This window comes from Leptonychotes weddellii, chromosome 16, assembly GCF_054177405.1.
Source record: "Leptonychotes weddellii isolate Sample4059 chromosome 16, ASM5417740v2, whole genome shotgun sequence".
NCBI lineage: Eukaryota > Metazoa > Chordata > Mammalia > Carnivora > Phocidae > Leptonychotes > Leptonychotes weddellii.
Genome location: NC_138384.1, coordinates 17643901 through 17664596, shown reverse-complemented (window position 1 = coordinate 17664596; position 20696 = coordinate 17643901). Strand labels below are relative to the sequence as shown.

General features: G+C 48.9%; 2 protein-coding genes across 2 annotated transcripts in view; one reads left to right on the top strand and one right to left on the bottom strand.

The window, feature by feature from the left end:
* The window catches only part of TK2 (thymidine kinase 2), an 83947-nt gene extending 71610 nt beyond the window's left edge, over window positions 1-12337 (bottom strand). Inside the window, exon 1 of the mRNA XM_081806494.1 lies at window positions 11328-12337. The gene's annotated coding sequence lies outside the window, so the exon portion shown is untranslated. The remainder of the gene's footprint in view (window positions 1-11327) is intronic.
* Window positions 12338-12527: 190 nt separating this feature from the next.
* CMTM3 (CKLF like MARVEL transmembrane domain containing 3) lies at window positions 12528-20074 on the top strand. Its single transcript, XM_081806497.1, has 5 exons — window positions 12528-12760; window positions 15829-15984; window positions 16968-17063; window positions 17464-17584; window positions 18999-20074. Exons 1-5 carry the CDS (start codon window positions 12602-12604, stop codon window positions 19025-19027), a joined length of 561 nt encoding a protein of 186 aa, XP_081662623.1. The 5' UTR covers window positions 12528-12601; the 3' UTR covers window positions 19028-20074.
* Window positions 20075-20696: the final 622 nt, after the last annotated feature.

Genomic DNA, 20696 nt, shown 5'->3' with positions numbered 1-20696 from the left:
GAAGAAGAAGCCTCAGAACTTGAAAGTGTCAAGGAGACCATGAAAAGGAAAGATCTCAAGAGAAAGATCCCATTAAGCTGTATATGAACTCTTGGGACCACCCCCAAGCAGTGGATGCATGGATTTCACCCTAGACAGCAGATCAAAGGCCTGGAGAAGTAAACCACAGGGAAGGCCATGACACAGGTCTCAGACTGGAAACTCAGGCACACACAGAACAGATCAGAATAGCACTGCAACAACAACGGACAGGACATCTGGACAGAATGTCAGTAAGGATATAGAAGACTTGAACAATACTATAAACCATCTACTCCTAACAGATATATGTTGAACATTACCCCAACAACAGCAGAATACACATGCTTCACAAGTGCATATGAAAGCGTCTGTAAGACAGACCAGGTGTTAGGACAAAAACCAAGCCTCAATAGATTTAAAAACACTGAAATCATACAAATTATCTGCTTTGATCATAATGGAATGAAGCTAAAAATGAATAACAGAAGGAAAACTGGAAAACTGACAAATATGTGGAAAACACCCAATGGGTCAAAGAAGAAAACAGAAAAAGAAATTAGAAAATACCTACAGATGAATGAAACTAAAACACAACATACTAAAACTTATGAGATGCAGCAAAGGCAGTGCTCAGAGAGAAATTTACAGGTGTAAATGCCTACATTTAAAAGGAAGAAAGATCTCAAACCAATAACCTAACTTTACATCTTGATGAACCAGTAAAAGACCAAACTAAACCCAAAGATAGAAGAAAGGAAACAACAGAGATTAAAGCCAAGATAAATAAAACACAGAGTAGAAAAACAATAATCAACAAATCCAAAAGTTGGTTCTTTGGAAGTATCAACAAGATCAACAAACTTTTACCTAATGACAAAAAAAAAAAAAGACTAAAGTCAGAATTGAAAGTGAGGACATTATACTGATGATAGAGAAATAAAAAGAATTACAAGATAATTCTACAATAGTTGTATGCCAAAAAATTAGATGAAAAGACATACACACAAGGGCGCCTGGGTGGCTCAGTTGGTTAAGCGACTGCCTTCGGCTCAGGTCATGATCCTGGAGTCCCGGGATCGAGTCCCACATCGGGCTCCCTGCTCGGCGGGGAGTCTGCTTCTCCCTCTGACCCTCCCCCCTCTCATGCTCTCTCTATCTCATTCTCTCTCTCAAATAAATAAATAAAATCTTTAAAAAAAAAAAAAAAGAAAAGAAAAGACATACACACAAGAAACACACGATTTACCTAAATTGACTCAAGAAGAAATAGACAATCTCAACAGATCTATAAAAGATCAAAATAGTAACGAAAAACCTCCCAACAAATAAAAGTCCAGTACCACCGAACATTTAAAGAATTACCAACCCGTCTCAAACTCTCCCAAAAAACAAAAGACAAAGGAACACTTTCTAACTCATTTTATGGAGCCAGCATTACAAAAGATACCAAAGCTAGATAAAGATATCACAAAAAAAGAAAACTATATCCTAGTATTTGTTATGACTATAGATGTAAAAATTCTCAACAAAATATTAGCAAACCAACTCTAACAGGACATCAAACTTATTATACACTATGACCAAGTGGGATTTACCCCAGAATAGTACTGCAAAGTTTTTGAAAACTGAACTGAGGGGGCAACTGGGTGGCTCAGTCATTAAGTGTCTGCCTTCCACTTAGGTCATGATCCCAGGGTCCTGGGATCAAGCCCTACGTCGGGCTCCCTGCTCAGCGGGAAGCCTGCTTCTCCCTCTCCCACTCCCCTTGCTTGTGTTCCCTCTCTCACTGTCTCTCTCTCTCTCTCTGTCAAATAAATAAGATCTTAAAAAAAAAAAAAAGAATTTACTAAAAAGAAAAAAAAAGAAAAGTGAACTGAGGGGCGTCTGGGTGGCTCAGTTGGTTAAGTGTCTGCCTTCAGCTCAGGTCCTGGAGTCCTGACATTGAGCCCCACATCAGTCTCCCTGCTCAGCGAGGAGTGGGCTTCTCCCTCTGCCCCTCCCCCCTGCTTGTGCTCTCTCTCTCTCTCTCTCTCACTCTCTTCTCTCAAATAAATAAATAAAATCTTTAGAAAATTGTTTAAAAAAAAAGAAAACTGAACTGACATTGGATTCACAGTTCAGTGGTGGTAGGATATTGTGGCCTAAATCTAACCAGTTGATTGCCTGCTTAAAAATAAAAAACAGGGATGCCTGGGTGGCTCAGTCGTTAAGTGTCTGCCTTCGGCTCAGGTCATGATCCCAGGGTCCTGGGATCGAGTCCCACATCGGCCTCCCTGCTCGGTGGGAAGCCTGCTTCTCCATCTCCCACACCCTCTGTTGTGTTCCCTCTCTCTCTGTCTCTCTCTCTGTCAAAAAATAAATAAAATCTTAAAAAAATAAATAAAATAAAAATAAAAAACAAAACAAAACCCAATGATCTCTATAGGAACTAAACAAATCCAGAGTTCATAGCATAATATGAAAAATGTCCAAGATACAATCAATATTTAGTTGACATATTCAGAACTAGAAAAATCTCAACATTTTATGAGAAAAAAGACAGTCAACATAGAGCAACCCAAGAATAACACAAATGGTAGATGATTAGACAAAAACTTGAAAGAGAATATTGTAACCATGCTCTAAGAATAAGTGAAATAAATGGATAAAAAGTCTTAGTGAAGAAATATAAGATATAAAAAAATGATATGGAAATTTTAGAACTGAACACAATAACCAAAATACAAATCTCACTGGATGTGCTTAATAGCAGAATAGAAATGGCAGAGGAAGGAGTTAGTGAACTTGAAGATAGATTAAGGGGCGCCTGGGTGGCTCAGTCGGTTAACCGTCTGCCTTCAGCTTGGGTCATGATCCCAGGGTCCTAGGATTGAGTCCCGAGTCGGGCTCCCTGCTCAGCAGGGAGTCTGCTTCTCTCACTGCCCCTCCCCCCTCGTGATCTCCCTCTCTCTCTGTGTCATTCTCTCTCTCTCTGAAATAAGTAAATAAATAAGATAGATCCATAGAAAGTATCCAATTTCAACAAAAGAAAGTAGTAAGATTGAAAAAAATGAACAGAGCCTTGGGAACTTTAGAGACAATATCAAAAGGTCAAATATTTGTTGCTGTTGTTTTTTTAAAGATTTTATTTATTTATTTGACAGAGAGAGACACAGTGAGAGAGGGAACACAAGCAGGGGGAGTGGGAGAGGGAGAAACAGGCTCCCCGCCGAGCAGGGAGCCCGATGTGGGGCTCAATCCCAGGACCCTGGGATCATGACCTGAGCCGAAGGCAGACGCTTAACGACTGAGCCACCCAGGCGCCCCTCAAAAGGCCTAATATTTGTATCACTGGATTCCCATAAGGAGTGGAGTAAGAGTATGGCACAAAAACTTTTTGAAGAAATAAAGGCTGACAACTTCCCCAAATTAGCAAAAGACATAAATTTACAGATTCAAGAAATTCAGTAAACCTCAAACAGAAGAAACAAAAAATTCATACCCAGATACAGCCTAATCAAATTTCTGAAAAGTAAAGATGAAGAAAAGAATATTGTGAGCACTTAGAGGAAAATGATGCAACAATCTGAATGACTGAGGATTTCTCATCAGAGACCATGGAGCCCAGAAAGAAACGGCACAGTTTTCAAGTGTTAAAAGAAAATAACTGTCAGGGCACCTGGGTGGCACAGTTGGTTAAGCATCCGACTCTTGGTTTTGGCTCAGGTCATGATCTCAGGGTCATGAGATCAAGACCTGCATTGGGCTCCACACTCAGCATGGACCCTGCTTCAGATTCTCTCTCCCTTTCCCTATGCCCCTCCTGCTCATGTCCCTTCTCTCTCTCTAAAATAAATAAATCTTGGGGTGCCGGGGCACCTGGGTGGCTCAGTCGTTAAGCGTCTGCCTTCGGCTCAGGTCATGATCCCAGGATCCTGGGATCGAGCCTCACATTGGGCTCCCTGCTCAGCAGGAGGCCTACTTCTCCCTCTCCCACTCCCCCTGCTTGTGTTCCCTCTCTCGCTGTGTCTCTCTCTGTCAAATAAATAAATAATCTTAAAAAAAAAATCTTGGGGTGCCTGGGTAGCTCAGTCATTAAGCGTCTGCCTTCGGTTCAGGTCATGATCCTAGTGTCCTGGGATTGAGCCCCACATCGGGCTCCCTGGTCAGTGGGAGGCCTGCTTCTCCCTCTCCCACTCCCCCTGCTTGTGTTCCTGCTCTCACTATCTCTCTCTGTCAAATAAGTAAATAAAATCTTTTTTAAAAAAAATTAAAAAAATCTTTAAAAGAAAAGAACTTTTAAATCCAGAATTCTATATCCAGTTAAAATACCCTTCATCAATGGAGGCCAAAAAAAAAAAAGACATTCTCAAAAAGAGGAAAACTGGGGACACCTGGGTGGCTTAGTCGGTTGAGTGTCTGCCTTTGGCTCAGGTCATGATCCCAGAGTCCTGGGATCAATCCCCACCCCACATCGGGCTCCCTACTTATAGGGGAGCCTGCTTCTCCTTCTCCCTCTGCCATCTCCCCCACCCCGACTCGTGCTCTCTGGCTCTCTCAAGCTCTCTGTCAAATCAATAAATAAAATCTGAAGAAAAAAAAAAAGAGGAAAACTGGAGCGCCTGGGGGGGGCTCAGTTGGTTAAGCATCTGGCTCTTGATTTCAGCTCAGGTCATGATTTCAGGGTCATGAGATCAAGCCCCAAGTTTGGCTCTGCACTCAGCAGGGAGTCTGCTGGAGATTCTCTCTGTCCCTCTCCCTCTACCCACCCCCACACCCCCCTCCTCCACACACTCTCTCTCTCTGAAATAAATAAACAAATCTAAAAAAACAAGAGGAAAACTAAGAGAACACATTGCCAGTAGATCTGCTCTGAAAGAAGTGCCAAAGGAAGTTCTTTAGACAGTAGAGAAAGTATACCAGAAGGAAACATGGAATTTCAAGGATAAAGGATGAGCAACAGAAATAGTAAATATCTTAAAAATTAAAAACAGAATTACCATATGATCCAGCATTCCCACTTCTGGGTATATATCCAAAAGAAATAAAAACATCATGTTGAAGAGATATCTGCACCCCCATGTTCATTACAGCATTATTTACAATAGCCAAGACATGGAAACAATATAAGTGTCCATCAATGGATGAATGGATAAAGAAAATATGGCATATATACACAATGGAATATTATTCAACCTTAAAAAAGAAGGAAAATCTACCATTTGTGGCAATATGGAGGGCATTATGCTAAGCGAAAAAGTTAGAGAGAGACAAATACTGTATGATTTCATGTATATGTGGAATCTAAAAATCAAGAAAAAAAGAAAAAAGTGAAACTCCTAGAAAATGAGATCAGATTTGTTGTTACCAAAGGCAAGAGGTGGAAGGAAAGGGAATTAGATGAAGGTAGTCAAAAGGTACAAATTTCCAGTTATAAGATAAATAAGTACTGGAAATATAATATACAGCATGATAACTACAGTTAACACTGCTATATGGCATATTTGAAAGTTGATGAGAGTAAATCCTAAAAGTTCTCTTCACAACTTAAAAAACACTTTTTCTCTTTTTTTGTATCTATATTTGATGATGGACGTTAACTAAACTTACTGTGTTAATCACTTGACAATACACATAAGTCAAATCCTTATGCTGTAGACCTTAAACTTATATGTCAATTATTATTATATGTCAATTATTATCTCAATAAAACTGGAAAAAAAAGAAATAGTAAATATCTGGACAAGTAGAATATTCTTCTCGGGCGCCTGGGTGGCTCAGTTGGTTAAGCGACTGCCTTCGGCTCAGGTCATGATCCTGGAGTCCCTGGATCGAGTCCCGCATCGGGCTCCCTGCTCGGCAGGGAGCCTGCTTCTCCCTCTGACCTTCCCCCCTCTCATGCTCTCTCTCTCTCATTCTCTCTGTCTCAAATAAATAAATAAAATCTTTAAAAAAAAAAAAAAAAGAATATTCTTCTCAAGTTCTTCAAAATATGTTTGATGTTTGAAAGCAAAAATCTTAACATTATCTGATGGGATTTCCTATAGAAGTAGATATAATACATGTGACAGCCACAGCATAAAGAAGGGAGGATAAAATGACCTATATGATGGTCAGATTTCTGCATTGCATTTGAAGTGGTAAAATATTAATTCTAAGTAGCCTGAAAAGTTAAGCTTATATATAGTAATCCCTATAGAAAACACTAAAAAACTGTACCAAGAGAGTAAAAAACTCAATAGATAAGTTATGAAAGAGTACTAAAAAATATTTAAATAATCCAAAAGAGGGCAGGAAAGAAGAAATGGACAAAAACAGAAGAAACAAACAAAGCAAATACAAAACTGTGTACCTAAATCCAAATATACAAATAATTACACTAAATATACATACATACCAATTAAAATACACAGATTGTCAGAGGGATTTTTTTTTAAAGACCTGCAGAAAACCCACTTTAAATAATGGTATAGGTAGATTAAAAATAAAAGAATGGGAAAAGATATTCCATGCAAACATCAATCAAAAGAAAACTGGGATAGTTAATACTAATATCATACAAAGATAAAGCAAAGAACATCAGGAATAAAAGAGACACCACATAATGATAAAATGATCAATTCACCCTATGAAAATACAACAGTCCTAAAGGTTCCTAATAGCAGAGCCTCAAAATGCAGAAAGCAAAAACTGATAGAACTGAAGAGAAAAATGGGCAAATCTACACATATTATTGAAGATTTCAACTTTTCTCTCTAGGCAATTGATAGAACATGTACACAGACAATCAGCAAAGATATAAAAGAACTAAATACCACCACTAATCAACTGGATCTAACTGACATTTATAGAACACTTCACTCAACAAATACACTTTCTTTTCAAGTGCACATAGAGCATTCACCAAGATGGGCCGTATCCTGAATCATAAAACAAACCTCCATAAATTTAAAAGAATTAAAATCATACAAAATGTCTTCTCTGACCATAATGGAATTAAACTGGAAATCAATAACAGAAACATGATTGAAAAGTCCTCAACTGTTTAAAAATTAAATAATATACTGTCAAATAATCTGCAGTTCAAAGATACAGTCTTGGGAGAAATTAGAAAATATTTTGAAGTGGACAAAAATGAAAACACAACATCAACATTTGTAAGATGAAATGAAAATAGTACTTAGATATTTATAGCATTAAATGCTTATATGAGAAAAGCATAAACAAGATGTGCCAGATAAATGCCAACAAAAAGAAGGTAGGCATGGTGAAATTAATATTAAATGAAATAGAATTCAAAGCTAAAAGCATTCACTAGGGACAACAGAAATGTCAAAATGATAGTTAATAAAAACTTAATATATGCCAGGCACTATTCTTTTTTTTTTCTTTTGCTAGGCACTGTTCTAAGATATTTTTATATATTAACTCATTTAATCCCTACAATAATTATATGACTTAGGTAATATTATTATCGCCATTTTGGGAATGGAGAAACTGAGTACAGAGAAGTTAAGAAAGCAATAGAACTAGGATTTAAACCCAGTATTTAGGCTCTTTATTGCTACACTCTACTGAACAAAACATATGTTAACTTTTGGGGCACCTGGGTGGCTCCGTTGGTTGAGCCTCCAACTCTTGGTTTCCTCTTGGGTGATGATCTCAGGGTTGTGGGACGGGCCTATAGCAGGGGTCCACGCTCAGCGGGGAGTCTGCTTGGGATTCTCGCTCTCCCTCTCCTTCTGCCCCTCCCCCACCTCTCTCTCTCAAATAAATAAATAAATCTTAAAAAAAAAAACCCATGTTAACTTTGGTTCATCTAACACCATAATTTCAAAAAAAACAAACAACGACCCCAAACTGTTAGAAATCCAAGGAAAAGTAATAAATCTAAAACTTTAGTGAGGAGCTTTAATATATCTGTTTTAGTAAGTCAATACATCAAGAAAAAGAAGAGTAAGTATAGGAGCGGCTGGGTGGTGCAGTCAGTTGAGCATCGGACTCTCCTGAGATCAAGCCCTGCATCTGGCTCCTCACTCAGGGGGGAGTCTGCTGGAGATTCTCCTCTCCCTCTCCCTCTGCCCCTCCCCCCGCTCCTGTGCTCTCTCTCTCTCTCTCTGAAATAAATAAATAAACCTTAAAAAAAAAGAAGGGTAAGCATACAGAGAGTTTAAATTACATAATTAACAAAATACATAATGGACATATGGATTTTGTACCCAACTAAGAGAGAATATTCAATCCTTTTAAGCACACATGGAACACTTACAATCCCTGACTATCTATTAGGACACAAAGAAAATCTCAACAAATTCCAAAAAGCAGAACATATAGACCTGTTCTCTGAATAAAAGAAATAATAAAATTTGATTATTATACCATCACCAAAGTATAGCCAAAAATTTATCAAATTAAACATTTTAAAATACCCTTTTAAATTATTCTTGGATTAAAGAGGAAATGTAAAATGGAAACTACAAGCTAATTAGAAGTGGATAAAAACTAGAGCATTATTTTAAGGATGTGTCCTAAGCAGTCCTCAGAGAAAAATTTATAGCTTTAAATGCCTTCATTAGGAAACAAGAGAGACTTAAATAAAGGATAACACAATACACAACAAATAGAATAAAATGAAACAAAAACTAGAGGTCAATTCTCTTTATGAAAATAAAGGCAAAACTCCCAAACAAAATACTAGCAAAATGATTCTAGAGGTTTATCAAAAGAGCAAAGCAACATGACCATTAAAGGCACATCCCACGAATGTAAGGACAGTGAGCCTTGGGAAAACTGCGATTGTCGGTCACCACATTCATAGATTACAGGAGAAAAACACCAGGTTCTAAAAGGAGAAATCTGTATGGCAAAAATGCAAAGTAAAAGACAAATGATAAGCCAGGAAAAACTATTCATAACTCAAATTTCAGAAAAAGGACTAATTTCCTGAATATATGCATTCTTATGTATCCATTTTTTTAAACCAACAATTAACAGAAAAACATAAAAAGTATGTGAAAAGTCAGTTCTTGGAAAAGCAAATGCAAATGCCTGTTACATACGCAAAAAAAAAAAAAAAGCAACAAAAATACTCCTTAATCCACTCATAACTAGAGAAATGCAAATTAACACTACCACAAGGGATTTATTTCTAAATACCATTCTCTAGTAAAAGAACCAGAGCTTCTTAGAGGAACTCGGATTCCAGGACTGGGATGGGGAGAAGATAAAATGAACCTGACACATGTTATAGGGTCAGAAAATAAGGAAATGCGGGGGGAGAGATGGGGGATGGGTACCCAGAAGCCCACCAGTAGGAGCTAATAAAGGCCAAAGATGAAAAAATTTAACCAACAAAATCAAGCACAATAGTATTTAATTATAACCCAGAGAATAAAATAAAGAAATCAGTGTAGGAGAACAGAAAATATTCCTTACACAGGAATGTACAGGGAATAGAGCCACCCTTCTTCATCCCATAGCAGGCACTTCTGGGGCCATCCGAGTGATGGGTTCTGGGCTGGGCTAGGACAGGCTCCCATGGAGCTCACAGCCTGCAGTGGGAGTGACAGCCATCTCGGGCATCCAGTCCCCTCAAGCAGGGGCACCCCTCCAGGTCTCCTTGCCTCTCTCTGGGCCCTCTCAGCCACCCCAGTGAGTCACCATATTTTTTTGCATGAGTTCCCTTTCAGTAAATTGAGATAGAGATTACTTGAAATAAAATGCAACCATTTTAAGTGGAGCGTTTGATGGGTTTTGTTAAATGTATGTTTCTGTGCAGTCACCACCCTCCGCAAAATAAAAAAACATTTCCAGCACTCCAGAGAGCTTCCTCCTGCCTCCACCCCAGGTTACCACTGGTCTGATTTCGGTCACCATAGCTGAGTTTCACATGTTCTAGAAATTCATAAAAATAGAATCATACAGCATGTACCGTTTCGAGCCTGGCTTCTTTCATTCAACATGTCTGCAAAATGCATCCCTATTGTTGCACCTGTCAATGGTTTATTCCTTCTTCGTGCTGAGAAGTATTCCAGCGAAGGGATGCCCCACAGTTAGTTTATCCTCTCAGGTGTAATGAGCCACTGGAGTTGTGCAGTTTGAGCTATTAAAAATAGAGCCTCAGGAGGCCTGGGTGGCTCTGTCGGTTAAGCCTCTGCCTTCGGCTCAGGTCATGATCCCAGCGACCTGGGATCAAGTCCCCCACAGGGCTTTTGCTCAGCTTGGAGCCTGCTTCTCCTTCTGCCCCTCCCCCCGCTCATGCTCTCATGTGCTCTTTCTCTCTGATAAATAAATAAATAAAATCTTAAAAAATAATTAAAAATAAATTAAAAATAAAAATAGAGCCGCTGTGGATGTTCAAGTCCAAACCTTTGCAAAGACAGGTGCTTTCATTTCTCTTGGGGAAATACCTACAGATAAAATGTCTGGGTCACACAGTATACTTCTGTCTAATATTTTAGGAAACTGCCAAGCTGTCTTCCGCAGTGGAGGTCATCACTTCCAGCCCCAAGAGGGGTGTATGAGAGTTCCAGTTGCTCCACATCCCCCCCCCCAGCACTTGAATGGTAGAGTCCCCTTTTATGAAGCCATTTTAATAGGTGTAAAATATCTCCGCGCGGGTGGGTGGCTCAGTTGGTTAAGCAACTGCCTTCGGCTCCCGTCATGATCCTGGAGTCCCGGGATTGAGTCCCACATTGGGCTCCCTGCTCAGCGGGCAGTCTGCTTCTCCCTCTGACCCTCCCCCCTCTCATGCTCTCTCTCTTTCTCATTCTCTCTCTCTCAAATAAAATCTTTTTAAAAAATTTAAAAAGATAGTTTCTCATTGTGGCTCTAATTTGCATTCCTAGATGTCTAATGATATTGAATATAGTTTCGAGTGCTTACTGGACATTCATATATCTTCTTTGGACTGTTCAAAACTTTGGCCAATTAAAAAAGTTGCGTTGTTTTCTACTTACTGAGTTACAGTTTTGAGCCAAATTAACACTGATCAATATCAGGTTGTCCTTGTTCTAACCCTCACCTGTCCTCCTCCCAGGGGATCCAGAGTAAGATCCAAACACCTGGGTCTGGTTCTCTACCATCTGTCTCCTCCCCGCTAGCCCTTTGTTCAGTCCTTTCTTCCACAAAGGCTTCCGGCAACCCTCTGAACCAGCCATAACGAGGCAGACAACTATTACCAAGAATCATCTTGTTCACGATTCTCTGGACACACTATTGACCCACTCCCCACAAATTAAGCTGATGCATCCTTGCATCCTGCAAATGCAATCTTTCTAGCACTGCTGTTGAATGAACAAATAAATGAGTGAACGAATGCCTCTTACCTGGCGGGAGAGGCCATCGAATTCTTCTTTGAGGAAGTGACACTGGGATGATCACAGAGTAAAGAGAAGTTCATCGGATAACCAGGTTGGAGAAGAGCATCCAGGTAGCAGGGTCAGCATGCACAAAGGCCCTGGAGTGGGGAGAGCATGGTTTGTTCAAGAAACTGTAAGAGGGTCTACGAGTGGAGGAGCCAGGGAGCAGAAGACACCAAGGGATTATGTTTTTAGTCTCTCTACCAAGACTCTGAGCAAGATGGGAATCTCCGAAGGTTTGGGGGATAAGGGAAATGCAGGTGATCCTGACTGAGCATTTTAGCATCCTTCTGGCTGCCAAGAGAGGAAACAGAGAGGCCTCTTAATTAAGACACCCTCACAGCAGTCCAGGGAGCAGGCAGGAGTACTCTGGGGCCTCGTGGAGGCTTGGTGGTGGTGAGAAGTGAAGAGACAAAGAAAGCTTTAGGAGGTGAACATGTGCCGGCCTTGGTGACGGACTGATGGTGAGGGTGAAGGAGAACAAGGACAGCCCCGGGTCTCAGATCTTGGGGTAGAAGGATGGATGGCGGTGCCCTTCATGGGGGCCCAGGAGCCAATGGGAGTCCCCGGAGTATGAATGGGGAGAGGGAGCAGAAGGAAGGCTGGGGCAGCCAGTACAGGAGGCCGGACCGGCCAAAGATGGGAGGGGTGGCCAGGGGAGAAAGAGGGAGTGGGTTGGGGAGCTGACAGCTCGATCAAAAGCGCAGGAGGACGAGACAGGGGTCTTGCCGTTTGGGCGCCTCGGTTCCTGGGTCCCAGACACAGCGCAGGGACACGGGCAGGAAGCTAGACGACGCAGCGAGTGTACACAACCCTTCAGAGCACGCAGAGAAGACTGGAAGCCCCGACGGCGCGTTCAGGGGCAGCAAAAAGAAGGTCTCGGAGCGCCGGGCCGGGGCTGAGGGGAGAGTGCGGGTGGGTATGAGGGGTCCCACGCCAGCTCGGCGGACAGTCCCGCCCGGCGGGGCCGGGAGCAGCTCGGGCAGCCAGGGTCCGAGGGGAGGACGGGAGGAGGAGGAAGGCGAGCGGAAGAAGCGAGCGGGGCAGCGGGGGAGCAGGAGACAGCGAGGAAGGGAGGAGGGGACGGGGCAGGAGGGGCGGGGCGGGGGCGGGGCGGCGGGGGGATGCGCCCCCGCTCTCGAGTCTCGCCTTTTCTCCTTCCGCACAGCCCGGGTTTCCGCTTCCCTCCCGGGCGCGGGGTGAGGGAGCGGGGCCGCGCCTCGGTCCCTGCCGCCGCCGCCATGTGGCCCCCAGACCAGGAGCCCGACCCGGAGCCCGGCCCGGCCCCGGCGCGCGCCGGCCGCTCTCCGCCCGGCGCGGCGATGCCCGGGCTCCGCGCCCTCCTGCCGGCGCGCGCCTTCCTCTGCTCGCTCAAAGGCCGCCTCCTGCTGGCCGAGTCGGTGAGTGCGGCGCGGGGCCGGGGTCCGGGGCGGCGGAGGCGCCGTCAGGACGCCCGGGACCGCCGAGCCCTCGGAGCCGCGGAAAGCGGGCGGAGCTGGGCGCACTTCCCCAGGCGTCGGGTGGCGCCGAAGCTCAGCGCGCGAAGCAGAGGCGAGGCGGGGCTCGAACCCAGGCCCTCGGGGCTCCCTAACCCAACGTGGGGGGCCGGTCGGGACGCCTGGGGCCGCGGCCCGCTGATGCGGCGGCCGGGCCCCTGGGAGCTCAGCCTGACGCTGTGTGACCCCGGGCGCCTCCGCCCTCTCCGGGCCCCCGGAGCGGGCTGCAGCCCCACATCCTCTGGCCTCCGTCGCGGGCACTCGGCTCCGCAAACCCTCCCGCCATCCCCGGCTGCGCCCCGGGAGGAATCAGCCCGCTCGGCGCTTCACGACGCCCGGATCGGGGCCGGGGTCGGCTCTCCGCGCCCTTGCCCGCTTTCCTGGGCGCAGGGAGGGCTGGCCGGGCCTCGAGCTGCGGGGCGGAGGCCGGGGTGGACTCCGGCCAGCCAAGACGGGGAACAGCGGGAAGTGGGAAGGGGACCCCCGGGATTGGGTGAGGCCGGGGCCGCACAGTGCGGGGCGCGGAGGCAGACCCCTCCCCCCGGGTGCAGGGGGCGGGAGCCCAGCGGGGTGACTTCATCCCCCTCATGCCCCCCTCGCTCGGATCCAGCCGCCCCGCCCCCGCCGAGCTCCTTCCTCCTGCCCGCAACCCCCACCCCGGCCCGTCAGGCCTTTGTCTTGGGGACACTACGAACACTCCTGCACCATCCGCGGGTGGGGCGGGGGCTTGGTGCTGGGCCTCCGTGCAGGGAAGGGGACGAAGTGGCCGGGCGCAGGGGAGGTGAGATAAGGAACAGCTCTTGTTACTTAGATCTCTGGCAGTTTGGCAGTCCCTGTCGTTATTCCCACTTCGCAGACAAGAAAGCTGAGGCCAGGGCGTCTAGGGAATTTAACAGGTGGGTCACTTGCGGGCCAGGTGACAGCAAGGCTGAGTGGAGGTCAGAGGAAGGAAGCTTCTGCCCCACACCTCTCCTTCGTACTGCCCAGGGCAGATGGCAGGAGGCCATCCTGGCACTTCTTCTGCCCCTGGGGTCAGCCCGGAGGTCACCAGCCCAGCTCCCAAGTGAGGCACCGGGACCCAGGACTCAGCCCACACTCCAGGGAGTCGCCTGTGGTTGGCAACCCCAGCCCCACCCTGGAGACTGATGAGAGCCCCTTTTGCACAGAAGCCTTAAATCCACAGGCCAGTGAGGGAAGCCAACCCCAACCCCACTCAGCCCACCTTATAGGGGAGGCCCTTGGTGTAGCTGATCTAGGAGGATGAAGGAGTAGGGAGGAACAGGTTAGGGTTGATCACAAGGGGAGCCACTCTGGCCACTCTTCTCTCCCTGTGATCCCCTCTGGCTGCCTCCAGGCCCAAGCAAGTGGGGAGGCTGACAGGGACGGGAAAGGGGAGGAAGTAGCCACCAGGAATCAGGGAATAAGGAAACAGGAGTGGAGAGGGGGTTCCCCAGAATCTGACTTTGGGGGCCGGTGGACAGGAAGGGGAGGGACCATGACAGCCTTCCCAGGAGGACGTACAGCAGGAGCTAGGGACAGGGCTGGGTCAGGGCCCCCTGGCCTTGCTTTCCTGGGAGGCCCCTCTCTGTGCCTTAATTTCACATCTGTTCAAATTGAACTCGGCTAATTCCCGGGCCATGGTCAAGGCAAATTTGGGTGCCCTGGGGACTCCCTGGGATCTCTGCAGCTCATCTGTCTGAAGCAGCCACAGCATTTCCTGTGGGGCATCTGGGTGTCCCTACAGGGCCCCCTGGGCCCCACTCCAAGCTACTCAGCCGTGGACATGTTCAAACCCGCCCAGTCATAGTGACAGGACAGATAAAGGCCAGCTCCCATAGGGCAGGGTTGCTTAGGAACTAGAGCTGTGTGGCCAGCCAGCCCTGGGTTCAAGTTTTGATGCCTTGTTATTAGCCGCATGACACTGAGCAACTCACTTCACCTGTGAAGTGTCTGCACCTCAGTCTTCTGATCTGTGAGGTGGGCTGTGAGCAGCACCAGTGCGTGGGTGGTTGCGAGGATGCTCCAAGCCTCAGGCCCTGGCCCGGGAAACAGCCCCTCCTCTTGGTCTGCCCTGCCCTGCAGGGCACACGATCTGCAGAACTAGCCGGGGACCTCAGCATCTCCTGGCATCAGTCCCCACCCACGGCGTGTGGGCAGGGCTGCGGAGAACTCTAATCCTTGTTCCTTAGCGTGGCCTGCCCTTTGCACAAAGGCTGGGTGGATGATGCAGCAGGGCTTGAAGTGTCAGGCCAACACTCCCCCTCCTGGAGGGTTTTTTCTTCGTATGAATTGGCAAACAGAAAACCCGAAGAGTTCTACCGTTAGCGCCCGTATACCCACCGCCCAGATTGTACAGTTGTTACCCTGTTGTCAGATTTCCTTTATCACATATCTCATCCATCTGTCTGGCCACCAATTAGTTTTTGATGCAGAATAAATTACGTGCATCAGTACATTTCAACTCTGAACACTTCAGCATGCATATCATTAACTAAATTCAAGGTTTGTATATTGGTTTTCAGCTAAAAGTCACATTCTTGGGAGTTGGGTGTAATTTTTTGAAATGGTTTCTGCTTCGTGAGCTGCCTTAGAGACTGCTTAGGTTTGATTTGCCCTGTTGGGCACCATCTGAGTTGGGTGGATCCTGCCATAGAGCCTGCTGGGGTGGGGGGCGAGGTGAGCAGCAGGAGGACGTGGAACGTAGCCCCAGGAGGGCTAGACCCATGTGGGAAGCTGGGCTTCCTGATTGGGTCCTGGCAGGGTGCTGGCACGGGATCAGGGTGCAGAGCCGTGCCCAGAGGCATTGGGGCAGCACGGGTGTGGGCCAGGGCCCCATAATGGGGTTCTAATGCTGGCAGCTGCAGGACTGTGGGCAGGTGGCCTCCCCTGCTGGAGCGTCTTCTGTGCTTGGCTGCAGAGCCCTGGGCGGGGGGTTGTGCAAAGGTTCTGACTTTACCTTCCCGCACCTCCAGGGTCTCTCGTTCATCACCTTTGTCTGCTATGTGGCATCCTCTGCATCCGCCTTCCTCGCAGCGCCTCTGCTGGAGTTCCTGCTGGCCCTCTACTTCCTCTTTGCCGATGCCATGCAGCTGAATGACAAGTGGCAGGGCTTGTGCTGGCCCATGATGGTGAGGGCTGGGCCCTAGGAGGAAGGGGCTGGCTGCATTTCGGCCCTCACCCTTTCTTCAGTGTGCTGGTTGGTTGGAGCCAGGACCCTCCACCCGGCAGCCATGTGACCCAGAGCCGTTGCCTTACCTCCGGGAGCTCTCTGGGTGAGGCGGGGAAGCCCCGCTGGCGTCCTGGCCCCTGGCCACCAGGTGGCGCTGGTGCTCCCAGCTGGGCCTGCCGGAATGAGCCTCAGCCGCAGGAATTCAAGCCATTTCCACAAGGGCAGGACAGGTTAACTGAGGACTTGCAGGGCTTACCAAGACCTCAGCCGTCTGGCAACTTGCTTAGGCAGTCACCTGGGAGGCCTCAGAGCCCCACCTCAAACTTTGCTGTTTGAGAAGGGACAGAAAGGCTGCGATTGCACTCTGGTCTCTTGACTTCATATCCAATATGCTTCCTGCTGGGCTGCACCCTGTGTCCCCATTTTAGGGACAGGTGAGCAGAAACCATGATACATAAATGGATCTGCCACAAGTATGTGGCTCAGTGAGGCCCAGGGTCAGATCTCCCCACTGGAGAGCCAGCAGGGAGCAGGTGACCAGGTTTCCAACGTCTTTCTCACCAAATGGGATCTGTACGTGGGCCCGGCCGGAGGGCAAGCTGCAGCCTGGCCCACATCCTGTTGTCCACCGGGCAGGGGACAGCCAGCTGGACCGGGAACAGGGCAGCCTCCAGGGGCACCTGGGCAGGGGCAGGAATGGGGGTGGGAGAAGGACCAGGGAGTGCAAGGTGGGGCCAGGACAGGGTGGGAGCCCCACGGATGCTGGACCTGCGGGCGCCGGGTGTGTGTCCAGCCTTCGGGGCCCATCATCCCCTGGGAACAGTGGGTTCCAGCCCCATTCCTGCCGCCTGATGCCCTTCTGAGTCCCTGCCCCGGTCTGGGCTCCCAGCTGTACTCCACTCCTGGGAGCCCAGGGCGGTGACCATGCCCACCTCCCCCCAGGACTTCCTGCGCTGTGTCACAGCGGCTCTCATCTACTTTGCCATCTCCATCACAGCTGTCGCCAAGTACTCGGACGGGGCTTCCAAAGCAGCTGGGGTGAGTAGCCACCCTAGCCCTGGAAGAGGTTGCCCAGCAATGCCCCCCTCAAGCTCACCCCACCCCTGATGGAGCCCCAGATGCCCCTTGGACACTCAATGTCTGGGGCACAGTCTGTCCCCGCAGAGGCCCCTTGGGTTTTCACGTGGATCTCAGCGATTCCAAAGTCTTCTTATTGGAGATTTAATCTGCCCTGAGTTTTGAAGGCTGTTTGCCCAACCAAGATAACAGCTCATTTTCCTACTTATCGGTACCGGGACGGGTCTGTGTTTGCCAATCCGAGCTACTTATTCGAGCTGATTGAGCGGGGCGGCAGCTTCTCCGCTTCTCCTGGGCTCTCGGACCAGGGACTCCCAGCTCCTGATGATGGGTCCCATCCACCCTGTTCCCTATCCCACAGGTGTTTGGCTTCTTTGCCACCATCGTGTTTGCAATCGATTTCTACCTGATCTTTAATGACGTGGCCAAATTCCTCAAGCAAGGGGACTCCGCAGAAGAGAACACAGCTGACAAGGAGGAAGGTGGGTGGCCCCCCTGTGGGTTTTCACCTGGGAACCCAGCTTCTCAACCCAGGACTGTTGCTGGGGACCCTGCTCTCCCTTAGGGATACTTGGCCAGTTTGAGACTGGAGGAGCATTTCCTCTCTCTCCATATGGGCAGGAAGTGTGTTCACAGCCTGGTTCTCCTATCCCTTCCTGGGGCACTGATCATAAAGCAGGCTGGCTCCGCAGGGCCTCTGCCTTTCCAGGAAAGGCATGCTGAGGGCCTTTTCCTCGGTGAGACCTTCCATGATGAGCCCGGGCTGCTGAGCGGCCACCTGCCCTGAAACCCACCCCCCTGCCCAGTTTCACCGGCCCGTTGCTCAGGGGCCAGAGAACCAGGCTCTCCTTATCCGCAGACTCGGGCAAGCTCTGCAGAAAGCATCCCTCTGCTAAAAATATGTGAGACTCATCTCATCCCATCCTGTACTTCAGCCACTCCTAGGTTCAGTGTCCCTAGACATTTTCCTTAGGCCTTTGGGACCTGCTACCAGTTGCCTGCCCTGGGTGCTTCTAGCCCATCACCCCAGTGAACAAGTAGGAAGCGTCAGTGGAGATGTGTGTTTGAGTATTGTGGGCTTTGACACTTGGAGATATATGTATGATGATTTTTTTTTTTTTTTTTTTGCTGTAAAATGATTCCTAGCTTGTGTTAGAATGAATACAGCAAACCCACAAAATCATACAGGGCTAGGGAGTCAGGGTTTGTGGAGGCTCTCGGAGCTCATCCATGACCCGGCAACAGTGTGAGGACAGACTGGGGTTCAAAGAGACCGAGGTTGGCCAGGGAAGGGGTGTCCCTCCCTGAAAATAGCAACTGGCACTGGGGCTGAGGCAGGAGGGTTAGCAACTTGGGTGTCTTTCCTTCCTGGAATGGGGGGGGCGTTCCAGAAGGCTCTAGAGAGTACTCTTCGGTAATGGATTTCTAGGAGCCCTTGAGTCATACCTTAGATAGGCCCTTGACGTCATAAAATGGTTCTGATCACCATATAATATTAGGATTGGGGGCAAGGGGGATTGAAACTGTAAGTTGGTTAAAAGAAAGCTTCCTGATTTTCTAGTATATTTTACTTTCTTGTGCCTGAAAATAGCTGTCCTCACCTTGCCCTGCTGAATTGCAGGGTAGGGTTGAATTTGGGGTGCAGATATATCACGCTAACACCCCAGGTGAGAACGGCCCGGGGTGACTCTGGAGGGGCATGTGGGCTCCCCGCTGCACGCGCCCCGCCCTGGAGGGGACGGCAGCTGCCCCTGCAGGGGCCCAGGCCCGGGGCCAGCCCTCACACCAAGCTGACACCAGCAACAGTCGGAAACCCAGCCAGTCTCCCCAGAAACAGCTTCCCGGCACCGCTGGCCTGGACACTCCGGCCAAGCGTCCCCCTTGCTTCGCTTTCAGCAGAGCATTCCGACTCCGAGTCTGACTGAAGGCCTGCCCCGCCCCGGCAGCCCGAGCCGCGCGGGCCCCCCCTGCTGCACCTCGGGACCGGGCGGCCGACCGGCCAGGGCACCGCGCGAGTTGCGAGAGCAGCGCCGACTTCTCCAGCGCCAGTGGGAGCTGCTGACGGAGCTGGCCTCCTCAGGGCCCCAGAGTGACACGCCCGAGCCCGGCATCCGACCCGGCACCCTCTAACCGCTGCGCACGCGGGGGCATCGTGAATATTCCGCCACGTCTCCTCGTTTCTGCCCCACAGACCTTAAGCCTTGTAACCTCTCTGCCAAAAATAAGCACAAGGGGACAGAGCTGACGGAGCCTTGTTACCTCCGTCACAGGAAGCATTTCATGCTGGGGGGCGGGGGGGGGTAGGACCGAAGCCACCACAGGGCCCACCTGCTAGGCCCCGGGGATTTTTGTCTGCATTTGGTGTCCCACTCATGCGAGGCACTTTGTCGAGAATGATCCTTCCAAGATTCTCTTGTTCAAGGAACACCAGTACCCTCTTCATTTTTGAAGCAGGGAGAAAACCGACCTTTGCTCTCATCCAGGAGCGAGCAGGTCAGGGTGCCTGTTACGGGGAGCCACCCTGGGGAGCCACGTCTTCTCCGGGTGGTAAGACAGTTGTACCAGGTCCAAAAGGTCAAGGGTACCTAACCGTGAAGTAACTGACAGCGTTCTGGGGGGCTGGGCAGGCCCAGCCGATCCCTCTTTCCCGGGGGCCCAGGAGCAGGCGAGGGGCTCTCGCGCACTCAGGATGACAGGGTTTCTCGACACCTGACTGCCTCTCGAGAGGGGAGCTGTGCCTTCTGTGTTGACCTAGAGACATGTGCTGCGTGTGTATGTTCAGTGGGATTTTGTAACTTTATGTAATTTTTTTTTTTTTTTACACAAAAGTAGCTTTTTAAATGGCATTTCCTCTGACCCAAGAAGCCTCATGAATGAGCCAGATCTGGACCCGTGTCTTGGGCATTTGTAACCTTTGTTCTTCTCTTGCATGTGAAAAAAGCCTTAATGGATTAAAGCAGACTGACTGCGTGCTTGGAGTGTATGTTTGAAAACCCCTCCACCACCCAGAGCAGTGCGGGCACGTGTCCCGTCCAGCACAGACGGGGCCTGCCGCCGGTGAGTCCTGACGGCTCCGGGTTTCAGCAGCAGCGCGCATCTGCTCCACACCAGGACCCCACGCGTCTGACACATGTGCTCTCCCGCACTCCTCACACAATCCTGGCTCACAGTCCAGGAAACTAACAGAAGGTTCAGGAACTTGCCCAGGTTCACCAGAGCCCCTTGGAGGGGGCCCCGGGCTCTCTCACTTATGCGTCAGGGTAACGACCCAGGCACCTCTGAGGTGGCCCGAACCTGGGGCTCTTGTGGTTGGGAAACTGGTTGCATGAGAGACCTCGGAGTCGAAGCCTGGGAGGACCCTGGGTCAGCATTTGGCCCAGGCATTCTGCCCGGACTTTTGCACACGTTCGAAAACCTGTCTGAAAGTTGAGCGTGCAGACGCCGAGAGGGGTACACGGCGGGCGTTTCTGCTCCTCCTTGCCTGCCCAGCTAAGCCAGCCACACTGCCTGTCCACACCCATCCCGTGGCCTCTCTCGTGGACGCGGACTTTGTTCAGCCTCCACCTCCCAGGCCTGTTTCGGGAATGGGGTCCA